Source organism: Bemisia tabaci, chromosome 1 (assembly GCF_918797505.1).
Source record: "Bemisia tabaci chromosome 1, PGI_BMITA_v3".
Classification (NCBI taxonomy): domain Eukaryota; kingdom Metazoa; phylum Arthropoda; class Insecta; order Hemiptera; family Aleyrodidae; genus Bemisia; species Bemisia tabaci.
The window spans coordinates 63,186,766-63,201,814 of NC_092793.1; the positions used below are offsets into that span (position 1 = coordinate 63,186,766).

At 39.5% G+C, this 15,049-nt stretch overlaps 1 protein-coding gene and 1 long non-coding RNA gene across 2 annotated transcripts in view; one reads left to right on the forward strand and one right to left on the reverse strand.

The window, feature by feature from the left end:
• Nucleotides 1-12,927, reverse strand: part of LOC109040402 (uncharacterized) — a 223,081-nt gene extending 210,154 nt beyond the window's left edge. The window contains exon 1 of the mRNA XM_072305120.1: nt 12,761-12,927. Within this exon, the coding sequence (XP_072161221.1) occupies nt 12,761-12,851 (91 nt within the window). The 5' untranslated portion in view covers nt 12,852-12,927. The remainder of the gene's footprint in view (nt 1-12,760) is intronic.
• On the forward strand, nt 4,047-8,606 carry LOC109036021 (uncharacterized). Its single transcript, XR_002009304.2, has 3 exons — nt 4,047-5,816; nt 6,829-7,045; nt 7,981-8,606. It is a non-coding gene; the product is annotated as an uncharacterized lncRNA (long non-coding RNA).
• Nucleotides 12,928-15,049: the final 2,122 nt, after the last annotated feature.

Genomic DNA, 15,049 nt, shown 5'->3' on the forward strand with positions numbered 1-15,049 from the left:
TGCATGCTATAACAGCCTTGACAGGCATGATTTTAACCCAACACACCATCATCTTCCTGTGGCTAAATGGCAGAGTAATGGGGCTATGACTAACGCGGTTCGGGCTCAAGTCCACACGAGGGCGTCCAAGTATTTTACCTTTTGGGAATTAGCCATGGTTCCAATGGGGACAGATCCAAACCCGCAGGTTCTTGACTGACTATACCCATTGGAAAAATGGTCAATTCCCAACGGGTCCCCGTGGGAATTTGCTACGGGTTCCCATTGGGATTTCCTACGGGTTCCAATGGGACCGTTTTGACAGGGCTGAAAACTTTTTACAAGTGTTGGAACTTGAAATTTGTATTTTCGAGGCCCGGTCAAACACAAGTGAGGAACAACGCTGCTTTTTTGCCAACGTTGCGAAGTTTTATGATATTCGTCTTCTTTACTATTTTTTGCTATTTCCTTCGATTTTCCCAAAAAACAGTCAGACGGTGGCATAGGTCTTCATATTATCAGGAAGTAAAAATACGTGGCATGCATCGTTTTTGGATCGGATGGAACAAATCTAGAGAGCATCGCGGTCCATTTTCCGAAGTTGCCCAGAGTGGATCACCTTAGCGTATGATGCCTTGCGCGGCGCACCGGCGCCAATGAATCCACTCCGTTGTGACCCCCTCAACTCCCCCCCCCCTCCCTCCCCATGGGTCACGTGTAAGATTTTCTCATTCACAATAGGCCTCTAAGTACCTCCTTCAGTAAGAGTCAATTTTTTTTTCATTTAGTTGCGTTTAAAACCGAAAAACGAAATACCGCGGATCGGCCCTTTTTCGCCCCATTTAAATCCATGTAATTTTTTTTGAGATTTTCAACCTCACGGCGGCACGTGTTAATATTGTCGGAGAACGAAAATATTTAGCAGCTATCATATTTGGATGGTAAGGAATAAATGTAGGGGGCGCCTCGATTCATTGGGCGACAAAAATAAATTTCCCATGTTAACTTGAACCACCCTAGCCTATCGTCTCTGAGTGTTATACCTTTGCGCGGCTAATGGGAGGAAAACCTAACCCCCCCCCCCCCCCCCGCTCCGATGATGATGGCCTTAAGAGGGAGTAAAAGCTAATACAAACTACCCCTGAGTGAAAAAAGTATGATTATAGTGTCATTAGAACCCCGGCTGCAAATGTTTAACTACCCAGCACTTGACTTGTTAGGCCCGGGCAGAAAAGCTTCGATGTATTGTATTTCTGTTGATCGACCGTGCGTCCAAAATGATCGCTGTTAGTCATTCCTGCTGTGAAATTCAACGCCCTTTCAGAATCCGCCATTAACTGTTACGAAAGAGAAGCCGTATCAAAAAACATGGTCATTTTCGGGAAAAAACTGAAATTTCCGTAAATGCCTGTGTCTTCGGCGGCCTTTTTGAGGGGTTCAAAGTCGTTTTACAAAAAAATTCGTAGAAAACATTTTTGTTGAAATTTTATGAACTTTCAAATTATTAATGACTCATTTTTCGCTAAAACCAATTCTTTCCGAGTTATTAACGAATAACTGACGAAAGGTCGATTTTTGAGGAGGGTTTGGGGGGAGCGGGGGATCGATCGTATAGGGGATTCTTGGGGACTTTTTGCTGGGAGTCCCTGACACCCAAATGAACAACTTGGGCACATAAAACCTAATATATGAAATTTTTTTTTCTAATCGCCGATTATTGATCTAATATGCCTGGACTATAATTGTTTTGCACACGGGCAAAGCCATTAGAAAGGTGTTTCAGTTTGGAAACACAATTTGGCTGCGTAGCATTCAGTGCAATGTTTAGCCCGCCAGATGGAGCAAGGAGTTTCAAAAATGTCATCAAATTGTTTGCTGAAGTCTCATTTAGCAAACTGTTATTGGTAAGTCGTATTTGTTCATGAGTAAAGTTTTACTTCTGAGGAAAACCAGTGATTTGGAGGTGTGTGGCACGAATTCGTCAGTCCTCTGAATCCTTAATTTGACATAGTTAAACTTTTAAAGAAAGTCCCCAAAGTTTAAAAACCTTTTAAGGCTGCACTAACTCTACCTAATAGCTTAAGAATTTCCGATTTCATCTTTTCTATCACCTTTTACGTCACGATTTCAGTTGTGGGTTGCGGTATGTCAGTTACAGAACCAGTGTTCTCACCGCGGGCGCCATCCAATTCCCTCCCCCGATTCCCTCCAAAGACCGATTCCCTCCAAAGACCGATTCCCTCATGCGGCCGGAACCGATTTCCGATTCCCTCCCGGCTTTGAAGTAAATTGAAAATATGTGGCAACGTTGCAACAATTGATCAAGTAGTAAGGCGAAATGACCAAGATCCAAAATAAACTCACCATTCCCAGAGACACCTGATACAGCGTCATTTCTCGTGAGAGTAGAAAAGTAGGTGGTAGAAGTTGTAGAAGTTTTAAGTACCTCAAAAGCGTCCAGCCCACGTACAAACTGGGGCTCTCAAACGGGCACTAATTCTTCTATTTCTCAGCCATTTCAGCACGGAATGCCTTGAAAATTTCAAGATCTGATCTGTGATGTATCCCGAACACATCGGTTACCCTCAAAGATCGTCGGCCCAACGATCTTTGAAAGGCAACAGTCAACAGTTCCATCGATGAGCCTCTTTGAGGCCCCTAGTTTGTAGGTGGACTGGACGCTTAACGGGTGTACACTGTACAGAGTCCGTCGCGTCAAAAAAAATAAGACCAAAAAAAAAAAAAAAAAATTATCACAAGAAAACATTTGGCGAATTTCTATGAGACACCGTGCGAATGAAGTGGAACAAGGCTTCATCGTTGTAGTTTTTGAGAAGTTCGGATAAATTTTTTTCGAGAGCAGCCATTTTTTTGGCAGTTTTCGATCTGGGTTTTGCCACTGACTGATTTGCGGAATTTATTAAAATTCTGCTGTCGCGGAAAATTCTCTTCAGCACGGAAACGAAACTCGGAAAATGGGGATGAGCTTTGTAATAAAAAGAGTTGTACCGCGCGTGAAAACTCTCACACGAGTTGGTGGTTCGCGCTGGATCAGCTGATCGTTCAGCCCACATTTTCAGGGGAACTGGGCTTCTTCACCGATGTACGTTTGAAGTAGGTTATTGACGAATTTGGTCACTTGAGGACATTCAGGATGTACGAACCAAAGACATAAAGACGGAGCGCTAAAAGCAAAAAATGAAGCTTCTTTTCAATCACCTCTACTATTGGCTAGAGGATTGGCGGCGAAATCGAGACAAGTTTGAAATTCAAATGTAGGCCGGGAACTAAATAAAATTGCGGAAACAAAGTATTTTAGGTTGATTAAGCCCAAATTCACTTACACACTCATATTTTTATAACTTTAGGTTAGTTTTGGTCCGTCGTCGACCGATTAATTTCATTTGGGAGTAATGGTCATCTACGACTGTAACGGCCTGTTTGAACCGGCAGAACCACCATGAGCAGAAGAAAAACTAACTTTATCTGAGATTACTGCCTGTTACCGAGCAAAAGTAGGTGTATTATAATAGGACGCAGTCCCAACTTTCTTTATATATACGTTTTAGGCATTTAAAATACGTTTCGAAAAAGAAATGTGGAAAAATCAAGAGGACAAGTTCAAATCAAATTTCTGTTTGCCGCCATGGATTCCCGCGCTCATTTACACACTCACACAAGCACCCAGCGCCAAACCAGGCTTCACTTTTTCCCCGTGCTTTTAGATACGAGCACTCCGTCTTTATGTCTTTCGTGCGAACAAGAAAAACTTCACAAATGAGTCACCAAGTGTTTTCTTGTGATAATTTTTTTTTTTTTTTGGTCTTATTTTTTTTGACGCGACGGACTCTGTACACCCGTTTGAGGTACTTAAAACTTCTACAACTTCTACCACCTACTCTTCTACTCTTACGAGAAATGGCGCTGTATCAGGTGTCTCTGGGAATGGTGAGTTTATTTTGGATCTTGATTATTTCGCCTTACTACTTGATAAATTGTTGCGACGTTGCCACATATTTTCAATTTACTTCAAAGCCGGGAGGGAATCGGAAATCGGTTCCGGCCGCATGAGGGAATCGGTCTCGGGAGGGAATCGGTATCGGGAGGGAATCGGGGGAGGGAATTGGATAGCGCCCCTCACCGCGGAGTTTCAGGAGCCATTTGGCGCATCAAGCTCAATTTTAATTGGCTATTGAAGATTTTTTAGGGGCCAAATTGACTTTTTGCCTATGTACCATGGCACATTTAGTAACAAGTTAAACGCAAAATGTTTTAGTTACAGAATTAGTGGCTGTTACTGGGGGACACTTCGGTAAATCACCAAACAGGAGAACTAGGATTTTTTCGGGGGGGGGGGGATTTTTAGGAGCCACGATGGTGCAGAGCCTTCAATTTTTGGGCGCCATGACCGATTTCTTTGCCTCTGAGTTTCGAACACTGTACAGAACAGACACAATTTGGCAGTGCCACCAAGATTTTCGTGACCACCAGCAGTCCTGCCCGAGGAGCTGATACCTGATTCAATGACTTGTATGTTAAACATTATAATCAGTGTTCGAAACTCACTTTCGAGTTTTAGGAGCCAAGTGGCGCATCAAGCCCGATTTTTAGAGGCCATTGAAGATTTTTTAGGGGCCAAATTAACTTTTTGCCTATATGTTACGGCGCATTTAGTGAAAAGTTAGATGCAAGATGTTTTCGTAACAGAACTAGTAAGTAGCTGTAACTTGGGGAAGACAAAAGAACAAAGGATACGAAATCGTGAAGAATAGAAAAAGCTTTCACTTGTATGCTGAAAATTTCGAATAATCACCTGATATGAAAATTCAGATTTTTAGGGGGCAATTTTTACGGACCACGTTGGCGCAGAACCTTCATTTTTTAGGCGCATTTGGCGCGTTGGCGCCTGTGAGTTTTGAACACTGATTATAACTCCGTGCTAGCTCAAAATGGTTGGTGCCGAAGCTGGAATACGGAGGTTTAATACCACTAAAATGAAATAATGAAATTTGGTTAAATTGGTGCTCTATTTTTTTGAAGGTGTTGCACATTTTAGCTATTTCTATCATGAAATCACCCACATGCTGCTCCAGATATCAACTCCGATTAGACCTTGAAAAGGTGGCAGTCCTTCAATGATCTAAATATTATGTCGCTACTCACTTTCAAAAGTACAATTGTAAGAAAAGCAATTATGACAGCGTTAGATCGGATACTTTTTTTCAACCACTCCTTTAAATTTAACAGAGCATCCAAATCTAAGAGCTATTGGCTGCATTTCTTGGCCTTGGGCTTCACAAGAATACGCCTCAATGCTCTATTTTCATCTTCGATGACTGCAGGAACATTTTAGGTATCTAGGTCTCAAATTTAAGATTATTCCAAGTGATCTAGGGACAGCTCGTATCCGCGCAGAGAGCACCACTAGTCGTTTTTCTGAAGCGACCAGTAAATTGTCTACTACTTCAAATTCCCTGCGAATATTTCCCAAATCGGATCTATAACTAATAGCTAATTTTTTGTATTTTTTTTTATGTATTTTTCATCGAGATTGGTTCAGTTTACGAAGTAGTAAAAGTACGGTAACAGATTTTGAGGTGAGGAAAAGCGGCCGTGAGAAAGTGACCGTCATGATTGTTGTTGTTTTGTTTACATAGCTTTAGGTTATGTCTTCTGTTTATCTGCACATAATAATACCATGTTCAAATTGTTTATCGGAGTCGGATACCGAAATTTCGCCGCCATCATGGTGGAAAAATCGCGTGAGCGACTTGTGTTTCACAAGATTTTGAGACAGATTCGAGTGCACTGGACCTGCTCACCACACTGTAACTTAGGTAAGTTTTTACACTCTATTTACTTCTTCAAACGCAACCCCTATTATCCCAGTAGGCGCAAATACTTTAGAGGAACAAGCAAAATATACGGAGACTGGGGTGAACACTATATTTGCGCCAACAATTCTCATTAGTTGGTAAAAGAAAGCGCTGTATGTTCCGAGTATGTTTATGCACTCTCAGAGACAAACCAAAGACCCTCTATCTTGAATCTTGAATTAAATCCAATGAGCAAAGACAGCTAGATTACCGATCCCACACCTCTAAAGGCTGAAATCGTTTGACAAGGATTCCAGCGAAGCATTAGCGCGACACTGATTATGTTGTAAGGCGATGGTGGCTGATCAAAAAATTCAAAGGGGAAGTTTTATGCATTTTTAAAAAATATACGTGCGTTCAGTGAATTTTTCCTGTTGCTTACCTAACACTCAGTATGTCTGGAATATAAAGTCAATTGAAATTGAACCGCGTTAAACAGAAAGGAACCAAGCCACATCAGCTATTACCAAATTTAATCGGGCAATTTAAATTTTTACATGAAAACGGTTGTGTGGATTTTTGTGCAAATTTCGGTGGATTTTCTCCATAGTACGAAGCAAATTTCTTAAAAATTTCAAAGGAATCCACACAAACGGCCTCTCGTCCAAAACTAAATTGCCCGGTTTGGCAATAGCTGATGTGGCTTGGTTCCTTTCTGTCTAACGCGGTCTAACTGAAGTATGCTCTGACCGAACTTTGATTTGGTTCATTGAATGAGAGGATGAATACTATAATAGAAATTACTTTACGGTAAGTAATTTTAGAAAAGAAATGAATGCTTGAACAGGTTAGAGGTACCTTCAATTTCTGGATAATATGAGCTTTGCAGTTGAGGGAGGGACAATCGAGAAGATTATTAAGAGTGCCTACCTAGGTACTCGGCTTATTTTACAGAAATTTTCTATACAATGTTCTGTTCTGAAAAACCATCCTTTGCCATTCGTTTCATCAGGAATGCATGTTTCTTTTTCAGGAGGTGTCCAAGTGTCAAGTAAAAGGATCATACTGATGCAGCATTAATATTAGAGAATCCTGTCACTCTCTACTGGGATTCTCTGTGAGGACATTGCCAGAACAGGACGTTTAACTCAATGAACACCAATTCTTGTGATCTGATCCAACCAGAGCGGGCACCAGTTATCATATTCAGACCTTTGGAGATAGAGGGTGCTTGATGCTCTCCAGAAAAGGTAAGGGATTTTGCAAAATATCTGCGCGATATTTTTGTATTCTGCAAAATTGTATCTACATTTTTTCTGTGAAATCAAAGAATATAAAAGATCTCTCCTAGAAGCTGTAAGTGTTCCCCACTATCCCAGGTGGGTGCCTTCCCTTGCTCACTGACCCTCCTTGATGCACTGCGACCCCCTACCTCCCTCGGAAAGAAAATTCATAATTCGCCTAATGCCAACTCTAAAATTGGTGAACTCTCTCCTAGGAGGTAAGGAAAGAAAAAATTAGCAAATCAGTGAATCCACGTTCATTAATCACAGAGTCTATATGATTAGCTCAGATCTAAAGGGTCGTAACACACTGTTTTGAGAAATTTAGCTAAGTACAACTAAGTTCTATTCAAAATAAGTTCAAGAGGAGTTCTGTGCGGTTGAAATTGTTTCTGCACCTCCAAATGCAGTGTGATTTACCTCCGCTCACGCTATATTGATTTTTTAAGGAATACATGAATCAACAGTTTTCCATAAAATATTCTGTATAATTTCTAACAAAATCGTAAATATTTTCTTAACAATTTGAATTATATATTTTCGTCAGTTTATTTTTCAGAAGAACAAAAAATATAATAGAAGGCTTTTGAAACGGTTCAATGGAAGGATATTTTTCGGCCTTAGCCATTGCACTATGTTCTCTATTGCCCTTTTCTACCAAGAATTCTCATGAGAGGCGAAGAATCAGTGAATTATTGTTGGGAATCCCCTCCCTTCTCCTGGGAGGTTCCTGTAATTTTCATTCCCTTCTTCCCCTGTAACTTCCGGTTGTGGCAATCAAATCGGATTGTCTTGTTGGCTAGCTTCCATGTCTTCGTGCTCGTCAAATGCTACTTAACAATAATCATTTTCTAAACTGTTTAGTTTTTAATTTTGATAAAATGCCGTATGTTCTTTTGCAGAGAGACCACCCTAGTCGTATGAATCAGACAATCCTGTGCTCCCATATTCCAGAACTGGAACTGGACTTTGAGTAAAGGCAGGGTCTATCTTGTCGCTATCGGTGAGATTTTCCATACCTCAGTAGGGACTGACTGGCTTCAAATTTTCTTGAGACGCCACAAGGAACATCGTTTTCCCCCTGAGTCTTACCTATCTTACTTTTTTTAGTTCTAGAAATCACTCTTTAAATTTAATCGCTAAAACTCAAACGTTACATGTATCCTAAAGGGTTAGAAATCAGAGTATCATAGTATTTGAAGTTAGAATAAATAAGTCATAGTTAGAAAGGTCTGGCAGTGTCTCTCTTCATTATCTGAATAAATTTTTTATTTTCTTTCCTAGATAAGTTTTGCTGATTTTCATTCATTCACACTTTTAAAGATTTTGGTAAGCTTCATTGAAAACAACTATGGACCTCTGCAGTGGCAGGGCGTGCTTTGCAATATATCGATTGATCAACCCTTTAAACCCATGGAAATGGATCAATAAACAGGGTGTAAGCAACGAATACTTTAATAATCGATTCTTTACCATAGCTTCAAAACTGGAGGTATCAATAACCGATAATTCACGCCTCGCCACTGGACCTCTGAGAAAAAACAGGATAAAACCATCCAGTTTTGCGCAACTTAAAAAAGTTATACATTTTCTGAGTACCAGTCTTACAGTAACCTGTTTGCTGCGATCATCTAGTTTAACTTGAGCTTTTCTCTAGAATAATTGTCAACCATTTGACAAACGTTTTTCCTCATGAGAAAAAATAAAAGCAAGAAAAGTATGAATCTTAGAAGGAATGAAATTTCTTCTGTTTGCAGGGATCATATGAATTTAATACCTAATAAAAAATGTAAATTATTAAAAATAGTTAAAAGTACTAATTTTGAAATTAAAACGTCATTATTTTCACAAGGTTTTTTTTTTTTTTTTTATCAATTTCAAAACTGTAAATGTATGCATAAAATTTTCCTGTTAAGTCCAGTGCAAGGAGGGGGAAGTCTGGAATATGTTGGAACGTTAGTATGCTCTGTAGGTATGTTTTTCTTCGAGGGTTTTCTTGTATTGTTAAACCAAGTAGCCTGGAACTTATACGAGGGTCATCCAAAAAGTAAGGTTCCCTACCTTGTATTTTCCGAACGAAAAGAGATAAATCAAATCGGTAAAAAAGACATTATTAAGCATACTCTAAGCTTTCAAACAAGTTCAAGTTTTTGAAAATCGGTTGAAGGGTTTCCGAGAAAACTTAATTTTACTGAGACAACCTCCTGTCGCCGCGTGCCCACCTCCGGGGTCAGGATGTGCGGAAAGTCGATTATCTCAGACTCGGGTTATCGCCTCTAAACATCAAATCAAAAAGGACTTTGAAAGTTTTCATTGAGTAGACTGTACCTTACTTTTTAACGTAGTCTCCGCATCTTTTTTGACATTTCTATTATCATTACAGTAGCTTTTTGACGCCTTCCGCGTAGCTCTCGTCTTGGATACGAAACCAGTCATTGACAGCGAGCTGCACCTCTTAATCAGCTAGAAATCGCTTTCTACCGTGGAAGTATTTCAGCTCGGGAACAGAGAAGTCACCTGAGGCTAAATTGGAAGAGTTCGGAGGATTGGGGGAAAATTTCCCCACACAAAGAAACTGATTTGTATGTGCAGATCGCTGTCAATGACTGATTTCGTAGCCAAGACGAGAGCGCTTCCACGCGGAAGGCGTCAAAAAGCTACTGTAAGGATACCAGAAATGTCAAAAAAGATGCGGAGACTACATTAAAAAGTAAGGTAAAGTCTACTCAATGAAAACTTTCAAAGTCCTTTTTGATTTGATGTCTGGAGGCGATAACCCGAGTCTGAGATAATCGACTTTCCGCGCTTCCTGGTCCCGGAGGTGGGCACGCGGCGACAGGAGGTTGTCTCAGTAAAATTAAGTTTTCTCGGAGACCCTTCAACCGATTTTCAAGAACTTGAGCTCGTTTTAAAGCTTAGAGTATGCCTAATAATGTCTTTTTTACCGATTTGATTTATCTCTTTTCGTTTGAAAGATACAAGGTAGGGAACCTTACTTTTTGGATGACCCTCGTAGGAATAGGAAATTTCTCGCTTTGATCCACTATCTTCCCTGAGAGAGAAGGAAGTGAGGGAAATGCTCCCTTTTGCTTCAAGAATGTGAAGTACATCGCTGCCGTGCTAAGGAAAAACGCCGTATGAACATTCGAGAGTTGCCAAATTTCCTCCTACAAAATGTTTATTTTGGAGGAAAGATATGAATATTCTCCCTTGAAATTTTCAGGGGCTTTAGGTGAAATTGTGAACAAAATTATCTGAAAAATTGGAAGGAAGATATAGATAAGTTTACCAGGAAATTCGTATTCGTACGCCTGAAGGTCCATACGGCATTTTTCCTTAGCACGGCAGAGCTCATCTCAAGCTTCTTATCTTTAGAATCTGCCAACTGAAACGTTAAAAGTATGTTAAAGAAATTCAAGAACAGAAAGTTTGAAGCATAAAAGAGGATAAAACATTTTATGAGCTTTAAAAGGAATCTAATCTGAAGCAGTTTCAAAGGTATAATTTTAATTCAAATTCTCACAGACAGGATTTATTCAGGTCTCTTGAATTGATATATTGACCTGTGATTTTGTAAAACTAGATTTTATGCAAGCCAACATCTGAAGGAAAGAAATTCAAACTTGATAGCGCTTTTGTTGTTACTAAGCTTGTGCAACTGTTTCTCTCATTTAACAAAAATTTGGTAACCTAAACAAAACAGTTCTGTAGGGAAAATTGCCCATTACTAAGTTGACGAAACGAAGGTACTTAGAAATCTTTAAACGGAACCGGCAGGGAGAGATCGATCAAATTTAATTTGGGATTGGACCAGTAACAGAGCTTGCCTTGCATTAGTGACCTGTGTGATTCAAATGGTTATTGAGACAAAATTTAGTGGAAGTGAATTTACAATTGATATTGTGGAGTAAGTACACTTAGCGACATGAATTATTTTAAGTTAAGTTAATACTGAAAAAATTAAACTTAAATACTTACTTCGGTATTTTTAATTCTGATTGAATTTTGATGTCTTGTGATTTCTTACCTCAAGTGGCTGCTTAGCATTAAATGCTTTTTAAAAGTTTTGGTTTTGATGAGTGAAAGTAATGCCAGCAGGCCTTTCCAAAATCAAGTTCTTCTTATTGAGAGGACACGAACTGACCTTTGGAAAGACCCCAAAACACTCTTGATCACATGATGTTGAGGACAGAACGGGACAGACCAATCATGTGTTCTTCTGAGCTTTATCATACCTAATACTAATTTCACATTGCTAGATCAGTGGATCATCCCAAAGTTCACTCCTATATCTTATGGCAAGAAAGATGGATTCTGTCACAGAGCTGTTTCCACTTTTCCTTTCGCAACACCTGTGATCACAAAGTTTCATCACACATACACAAAAAAATAACTCCTGTCATTTCACTCTGCAATGATAAGGTCTTTCAGTTAGAGTGGTAGATCAGCAGCCTGATTTTTTACATTTATGTCGGCACGACAAGAATCGGAAATCGATATATTACGCAACGAAGATGGGGCAATATCTTGTCATATCTTGCTGACATAGCAAGTTAAAGTTCCAACAATCGGGCTACTTGAGTAAGTTAGTTGTCAGGCATTCAACATGGGAAGGAAGATTTTCCATCCTCGTTCTTACAATTACTTTCAAGATCTAATAGATGGAATAATTCTTCCGCACTCTATAGGTTGGCCAACTATTCGGACGTTCTATGACCATTATGAGGAAGATCACAGTCAGGATGGAAATTTGAAGCAGGCACTCTATGAAACATTCAGAAGCTTGTAAAGGCATCTACAAGAGGGAGAATTGGGGAGGAGAAAGAGGGTTGAATCAAAGACTGCGTAACTTTCATTGTTAGGTTTTCAGTGCTCTAACGAAACCATTGGCGAAGTATCATCAATATACCTGAATTCAAAACAACAAGGTGGTGGGAGGCTGTATTACCTGACATCACAATTTTGCAATGGTTCACTGCTTTTACAGTGTCAAACATCCAATGTAAAAAATATTGTTATGTATCTACATCAAGGAGCAAAGGAACTGTTCATTGCTAACCTCTAAACTTGTATGGAAACAAATAATGAATTTACATAATTTATGGTATCAGCACAAAAATCTGGTTCAATCAAACTTGTCGCGAGAACAATAGTTGACACATTTTACGACACATCTTGCACGGATGAATATTTTCACTATTACATTCCTGACTTGCTACAGTAGTCAGCAATCAAATGCGCGGAGTGGGAACTCAGAAAAACGAAATGAAAACAATCAGGCATCAAGGGATCCACAAGGCAACAGCAGTCATGCAGTGTGCAGCTAACATCGGCATATCGCTATCTCTCTCTTACTCATTACGATACCGTATGTAAAATCCGTTCCCATACTTTCGGGCATATTTTTGCAATAATTCTTGACAAATTTGGTATCATTGTGCTAGGTATTTAAGCGGCTACACGTTATGGATTGATTCCTTTCATAAAAATCAAAAAGGCGACGACAATTCCTTCCTGAAGACTCACTCATGTAGCAGCGCTACGTGGTGGCGGTTGTCATCCCTAGATCACTTGAAATCACCTTAATGATCTTCTTTGGTAAAATTACGCTTTTAGAAGGTACAGAAGGAAATACTTGAAAGCAACAGATATAAAAACGTGAGGAAAAACATGAAATATTACCTTTAGCAAGAAATCTCTCTTCATGAAGGATACAAACAGCATTCAACCACAACAAAGATGCTTCAAAAAGAGTCCAAAGTGTAAATGCCATTATCCTTAGGATCGCGAAAGATGAAATGCGACATCAACATTCAGTCCATCCGATTTGCACGGATTTCTGGTGATCACCCAAAAAAGTACTCAATGCAGAAAGTTCTTAAATAGATAACCTAGAAACCAAACTAAACAAGAAACCATAGAGTACATAGAGTCGTGATGTTTACTTTTTGCAGGCAAAGACCCCCTACGATGTGCAGGCAAGATGGCTGCGTCGCGCGACGGGAACTCAGGGCAGTTCGAGCACTCTCTTCCCAATACCTACTCTAACCCATCCTATCGTCCGCCGCCTCCCTACCCCACCCAGCTCGTAATTCTCAAAATACTTTGGCAAGATATTTTTCTGATATAATTTAAGGATATAATATAATTATTGACATAATTATTATGATATAATTTATTTAAGGATTGAGGATGGAGAATCTTTAGAATTTATGGAGAAATCACAAGCTTGTGTGGGGGCCCCAGCGTTCTGAGGCATTGAAATTAATCTTAAACGTACCTATTTACATTTTGAATTTTGGTGGAAAATACGGGGGGGAGGGGGGCTTTAATTTATATCTGAGCCATGTATGTTTGATGATTAGAGGATTTACTTATTGCTAAATAGGCAGAGGATGCCAGATGATAAGGGATGAGTTTGAGGATTGTATGCGCACAAGGTATAAATGTTTTCAGGATAAAGCTATGGCAGCTAAAAACTAAGATAGCATCCTTCCTTCCTTATTGGAATCAGGCGTAGATCTCAGGAAAAATTTAAAAAATAAAAGGAGGCTATCTACGTGTGGGAGAAACACACAAGTTACTTAGAGTAAGAGTTAAATTTTAGGTAAAAAAGATGTGTAGTTGGTCGGTAAGATATTGTTTTAGCAAATTTTTCAAGAAATGTGCTAAGTGCCTCGTATTTACCTATTAACAGGAAGTTTCCAGAAGTTGTGCCATTGTGCCACAAAAAGAAATTGATAAATTTGTGCGAATGTTTAGTAAAAGTTTTAGCTTGATGGTTCATCTTTACATGGAAATATTTTTGGTACAATTATAATTTCCACAATGAACGTCTGGCAACACAGCTAACTTAGCAAAATCCCTCATATTTCTTAGGAATTAAGTCAGATGTGAGGGTAAGATTTATCCCCCCCCCCTTCCTCCTCTCAACTAGTTCCCCCAATGCGCACAGAATGTACTAATAAGCAGCATAAAGCAGAGGGAAAGATACAGGTATAATTAATAGATAGGTACCTATTCACAACATGGATGATTTCAAAATTTGACATCTGAAGCATTTTTGAGATAATATTAAGCACCGATAGTATTCTCCGGAGGAGGCTGCAGTGGGTGCTGCATGCATGTACACAGCCTGGCAAATACGTAAGTACAACTCTGCGTCTTTACCGACCAACTACACATCTTTTTTACCTAAAATTTAACTCTTACTCTAAGTAACTTGTGTGTTTCTCCCACACGTAGATAGCCTCCTTTTATTTTTTAAATTTTTCCTGAGATCTACGCCTGATTCCAATAAGGAAGGAAGGATGCTATCTTAGTTTTTAGCTGCCATAGCTTTATCCTGAAAACATTTATACCTTGTGCGCATACAATCCTCAAACTCATCCCTTATCATCTGGCATCCTCTGCCTATTTAGCAATAAGTAAATCCTCTAATCATCAAACATACATGGCTCAGATATAAATTAAAGCCCCCCTCCCCCCCGTATTTTCCACCAAAATTCAAAATGTAAATAGGTACGTTTAAGATTAATTTCAATGCCTCAGAACGCTGGGGCCCCCACACAAGCTTGTGATTTCTCCATAAATTCTAAAGATTCTCCATCCTCAATCCTTAAATAAATTATATCATAATAATTATGTCAATAATTATATTATATCCTTAAATTATATCAGAAAAATATCTTGCCAAAGTATTTTGAGAATTACCCTGGTTGACTTGGGTTGGACTCGTTTAGAAGTTTAATCTCAATCAAAAATGCCAATTCCCTGAGCTGAGCAGTTTAATTTTTCTCCGCGAGTGAAATTTGTGCTTGGCGCCATTAGGAGCAAAGAGTAGGGGAGAGGAGAGAGCAACAGAGCAGAATCATGGAGTCCGAGCGAGCTGCACGCACGCTCCCACCAGCTACTCCCGCTCTGTGATCGCCTGCACATCGTAGGGGGTCTTTGCCTGCAAAAACGCTCAAT